Raw genomic sequence first — 5,529 nt, forward strand, 5'->3', positions numbered from 1 at the left:
TGCAGGGGCTGAGAATATTCTGCCGCTGGGATGAAAAGCGTACTGGCAGTGAACGTGTGGAGAGACTGTGGGGCTCTGCAGTACTCAGGTCCTGGACAGTCAGGTTAAAGGTTAGGATTCTCCAGACTGCTTCAGTTCTCCCACTGCTGAAAAAATCAGCTGCAACCTTTTTTTCTTCCTTTAAAAACAGTCTGAGTGTACAGCAGAAAGCAGCTGACAAATTACTTAATTAGTGTACATTCTACCAAGGTTAGTGCTGCTCATGTTACGTCGAGCTGATTGTACCGAGGTCCCGGGTTCATCTCTTCCCTTTATGCCTTTGAGCGTTTTCTTTTCCACGTTTTTATCTAAATCAACTTGTCTCCGATATGGAAACCGAAGGTGGAATTTCATTAGCATTTATTATAGAATTGTTACAGAGAGAAAAAAAAAGAGTATAGAAATTGAAAATGAGCACTCTCCACATTGAGAAAGAAATATCAGCTAGAATGCATTAGCAGCAACTGTGCGCGCAATATTAGTTCATCTAAAATGTACAAGAAAATAATTTTCTCACATTCAGGAAAACTAATATTGTTAACAGTATTGTACCACAACCAATAACCTTATGTTTTCCGCTCCTATCGCGTTACGCAGTACTTCATGTGTAGTAATTCTGCTGTGATGCATAAATTCACTTGCCTCTCTTAGTTTTATTTCACGCTGTAAACTAAAATCATTTGGCCTGGAGTTATTATCAGCGGACAGAATCATTGAAAAACGACAGTGCGTTTTCTGAGTTTTAATTTTGTTTACTGCTTTAATAAGTGCAGTCATAAAATGTGAATCAGTATATATGTGTGACTGCTCATCTTTGGGGCCTAGTAAATTGTGCTGAAGAGGTAAATACCACAAACTGAGATGTTTTAAGGGCCGCCTGGTAGCCAAAACATATCCTACACATAGACAGGAGTCACTGCAAGATGGAGAGCGAAGAGGAAGGTGTGCGTTAGTTTGTGACATGCGCTCTTACGCACCTAAAATCTAGGTTGATTGTTGCATTATTTTGTTGTATTATTTAAAAATCATAATACATAAGATCACACAGCTTGCTGAATTACTAATTATAAGGATATTTTAAAAATCGACTGATATATCATGTCAAATCCGGCATTTAATTGCAAATTAACATTTTATCTGCAGATTTTGGTCAGAAGAGGTGGATGTACAGAGTGGGACATGTGGAAACGCAGCTAATACAACATAAACATACACAGGACTTGACTGTGAATTGTGGGAAGAGAGATAAGTCTACAGTGTGTTGCAGCAGACTGACGCTACATTCTTAAAGGATCCAGCAGCAGAGCCATGGACTCACGAGGACAGTATTAAAAAGGCAGCTTTCTTTTTAAAAAAAAGAAAAAGGAGGGGAGAAAAAAAAGCATTTTCACTTGAATCAAGATCGGGGTGAGGAGCGAGGGATTAGGAGGATAACAAAAAGGCCAGCGGACTGAGTGTAAACAAGAAAAGGGGGTTAGAGAGGGATAGAAGGAGAGAGCAAGTCGGAGAGTGAGCGAGAAGGAGAGATTGAATAGTGACACTGCTACAACACAATGGGGTCAGGATGAAGAAGTGCTCCTAATTGAACCAGATAGAGGAGAAGACAGAGACAGAGCCCTGAAAGACTGAGAGAGGAAGGACAGAGGATGACTCTCTGTCCTTTTCTTTCTATACTCCCCAGCCATGCATGGATGAAGGTAGAGGAGAGGGGAGGAAAAAAGGAGGGGAGTAATTGAAGAAATAAGAACGTGCACAGATTGATGCTGGACTGAGGAACAGAGACTAAAATATGTCCGACTAGTTGTGCAAGTGAGGGTGTTGAAAAGATGGTTTGGAGCCACCTTGACTTCACAGTAGGGGTCTGATGGAGCAGTTTTGAGGTACAGAAATAGCTTCACATTACAGAGAAATGTGAGAGGCCTGTTTAAATAGCTTTTTGTGGACCTATATCATTTCTTCCACTTTAAAAAGAAAGAAAGATAAGATAGAGACGAGGAAGTTAGGAGTGAACATCCTTGATAAAAGCGTTAGAGGCATTCAGCAACCCACTGATGACTGAAAGTGTGATGTCGTGAACCTGCCAGCCCAGAGAGAGCAAATCAGGACATTTTCCTTCCTTTTAACAGGTGTAGAACAGAGAGATCAGAAGCAATGGCTTATTACCACAACCACACACACGCACACGCACACACACACACACACACACACACACACACACACACATCAGCAAAGAGGAATGAGGGGTCTTACTGTATGTTGGAGCTGTTCCAGTAAACGGAATGCCTGTTGGCTGACACCTGGACCACGTCCGCCCAGGTGAGACTCGTTAGCACCCAGAGAGACAGCACTACCAGAGCCATGCTCTCGGCTCCTCTCTCGGCCTCCGTCCCTTCGGTCTCTCCGGCCACTCTCTCGGTCCCTTCACCCCACCAAACAACGCGACTCAAACATCCCAGCAAATGCCTAACAGACGGGAGAAGGGAGGGGGGGAACAAAAGCTTCATGCATACATAGAGATACGTTCAAAGACTATAAGACTTGCTCTGGTTAATAAGTGTTGTAAAAGTCTATTGTGGTGAGAAGTGACTATAAAGTCCCCACCCCCCCTCCCGCATAAAGCAGACTGCGAAATCCCCCCTCCCACCCCACCACCCTCTCCAACAAATCCTGGGGCTTCCAACAAGAGGGGTTTGTGGAAGTCCTTCTGAGCGAGTCCCCGTAATGACCGACTTGCGCCTTGGTCCTCTCTGCTCACCGGGAACTGCTACTTCTGAGCCCGCCAGAGAAGTGTGGGGGGCCGGCACCGGGTCCAAGCGGGAGGTCGGTCTTCCTCCGGGCATGAAACGGTCCTGTCTGCAGGGAAAGAGTTTCTGCTGACGCGTGAGAAGGCTGACTGGAGGAAAACTACAGAATGGAAGAAAAACGGTGGTAAAATAATAGATATTAAGCAAGTCCTCTTCTTTGAAAATAGAAAAGCGGTTCTTTATCTGCGTGCTGCTGCAGTTTTTTTCTTCCAAGTATCCGAGAGATGCAAAGCACGCCGGGCAACTGAGCTCTATAATCGCTGCAAACAATTCAAGCAGTCAGTTTCATTAGCTCTTCAAGACTCTATCCGACAACCATCGTTTACGGTGAGCTGCCTGCCCACCCGTCTCTCTCTCTCTCTCTCTCTCTCTCTCTCTCTCTCTCTCTCTCTCTCTCTCTCTCTCTCTCTCTCTCTCTCTCTCTTCTGTTTGGTAGGCAGCTCTCGTTCACTTTCTAACTCCACCCCCTGCGAGCGACAAAAGCGCATTCCTTCAATATTGTGGCCGAGTCACAGCACATCAGACATCACTGCGACTTGGAAGTTTTTTTTGTCAACTATTCGACCTCCACCACATAAGTAGTACGCATTGAATCCCCCCCATCTGCCAGATACGTCTGCAGTCACCATCTGCAGCCTATTTTTCAATGTAACACCCCCTCCTTATGACAAAGGCTAAAAAACATAAACTCTCGCACGCACATATATTCTCCACTATGGATCCACCAGACACTGTAAGTCAGTCTAATACAGCGCTATCATCATGTCCACTCCTCTTACAGCTGCAGCACATTAACACGTGTGGTCACGCGCGCGCACAAACACGCGCATGTCCTCTCACGCAATACGCCATAAAGAAAATACACAAGCTGTATATCACACTTTAGGTTCACAGCGGTGCTATGGTGACTTTGCCTAAGTTTCAATGGAACAGAAGTGACTTGCTGTTTTATTTGGCAAATTATCCTATACATTAAATTTCACACATAACATTTATTGAAGCAATTAAGTTGTAATATTGTGGAGAGTTATTTTCGTGCAAGCGTGATGTGGCTCGTGTTATATCTTCCTGTAGCTCTGTCATGCAGAGACATGGTAAAATGTTTAGTAATTTGCCCCCCTCTGTGTGTGTGTGTGTGTGTGTGTGTGTGTGTGTGTGTGTGTGTGTGTGTGTGTGTGTGTGTGTGTGAGTGAGTGAGTGAGTGAGTGAGAGAGAGAGAGAGAGAGAGAGAGATAGAGAGAGAGAGAGAGAGAGAAACAGGCCAGACAGGGACAGGAGGGAGGAAAAGAGAGAGGTTTGCAGATAGGAGAAAGATTGTTACAGTTTTCTTGCCGCCTGCTGGGAATGAGTTGGTTAAGGGGGAAGTCAGGATGATTTATTGGAAGAAAAAAGGAGGGAAATAGGGAGAAGGAGAGCAAGAAAGAGAGTGAGATGAGATGTCATCGGGGAATCCCTCTGTCTTCTCCAGTCCGTCCACCTCTCTCATGAGCTGTCCATTTAATCCCCCCTCTGTCTGTCTCTCTCTTTTTCCTCTTCTTCTCACTTTATTCCCCCATTTCCACTGTAAACTTTCTCCACTCTGTGATCTTTGCTACCTGGCGCTTCTTTTTTTTGCCTCTGTCTTTTGTTAGCTCTGTCTCTAGTGGTTGACCCGTCTCCTCTGGCTCTCTCTCCATCTCTCTCCGTTACAGCAGGCATGCAACTTTTTTAATGAGCACTCCTCCTTTGCCTCCTCACCTCGCTCCTCTGTCCATCATTTCTTCTTAGTCTCTCTGTGTTGTTGTTTATCGCTACCCTGCATTGTGTAGTACAAGAGCAGCACAGTTAAACACTTGGTACAATTAAATATACATGCCCAGAAACATATGCACATATAAACATCGATACCTACATATTTTATGGTTAGGCCAGTGGTATACACACATATAGTTTTGAGTCATTAAAAGAGGAATTACAATTTTTGGTGACTATTCTTATTTGCTTTCTTGCTGAGAGTTATCTAGAACGACTGATACCACTCTCCTGTCTGTCCATTACGTAAGAAGCTACAGCCAGCATGTTAGTAGCTTAGCATAAAGAATGGAAACAGGGGGAAACAGCTAGCTTGGCTCTCTGCAGTCAAATTATTCCTTTAAGAGAAACATCGCTTTCCAGAATCAGAGTCTTTATGAGCTTTCCTGACCTTTGATAAAATGTTCTAAACTCAAGGTACACTTACTAGCTTTTACTAAGGCTTTTGATCAAATCCCACTGTCTTCTTTGGCGAATGGATCTTCATTTGACCTTCTGTGATGTGAAAACTAGACCACTACCTGTAGACCATTTGTTATCATGCAACCAATGTCCTGTACTTAGATCACATAAATCCAAGTTCCATCAACTGAAGAAAGCCCTAGAATATGGTCAAAAGCTCCAGAATAAGTTGGAAAGTGCTACTATTTAATCACGAAAAACATTGGTAGGGGGTTGTCCACGGATCATCCAGAACAACAGGTACTGTTTCTTGAAAAATGTTGCTTTTGATATATAAAAATGTCTTTTAATTAATTGATAAATATTCTCATTATTCCTTTGAGCATTACAGACAAAATCACATTCACTTCCACATATTTACCTCTATTGCATTGGGAAGGCAGCAGAAATCTCAGAGACAGAATAAAACCCAAGCTATCTGCATGACTATATG

The 5,529-nt window shown here is 43.5% G+C and overlaps 1 protein-coding gene across 1 annotated transcript in view; it reads right to left on the reverse strand.

Annotated features, from left to right (window-relative positions):
* efna3b (ephrin-A3b) overlaps positions 1-3,209 on the reverse strand; it is a 53,609-nt gene extending 50,400 nt beyond the window's left edge. Inside the window, exons 1-2 of the mRNA XM_068736090.1 lie at positions 2,795-3,209; positions 2,290-2,502 (exon numbers count right to left, since the gene is read on the reverse strand). Of these exons, the coding sequence (XP_068592191.1) occupies positions 2,290-2,399 (110 nt within the window). The 5' untranslated portion in view covers positions 2,400-2,502; positions 2,795-3,209. The remainder of the gene's footprint in view (positions 1-2,289; positions 2,503-2,794) is intronic.
* Between the last annotated feature and the right edge of the window lie 2,320 nt (positions 3,210-5,529).

The sequence above is a fragment of the Cebidichthys violaceus genome, unplaced genomic scaffold (genome assembly GCF_023349555.1).
Source record: "Cebidichthys violaceus isolate CVI_PGR_0920_01 unplaced genomic scaffold, fCebVio1.0.p SCAF_7, whole genome shotgun sequence".
NCBI lineage: Eukaryota > Metazoa > Chordata > Actinopteri > Perciformes > Stichaeidae > Cebidichthys > Cebidichthys violaceus.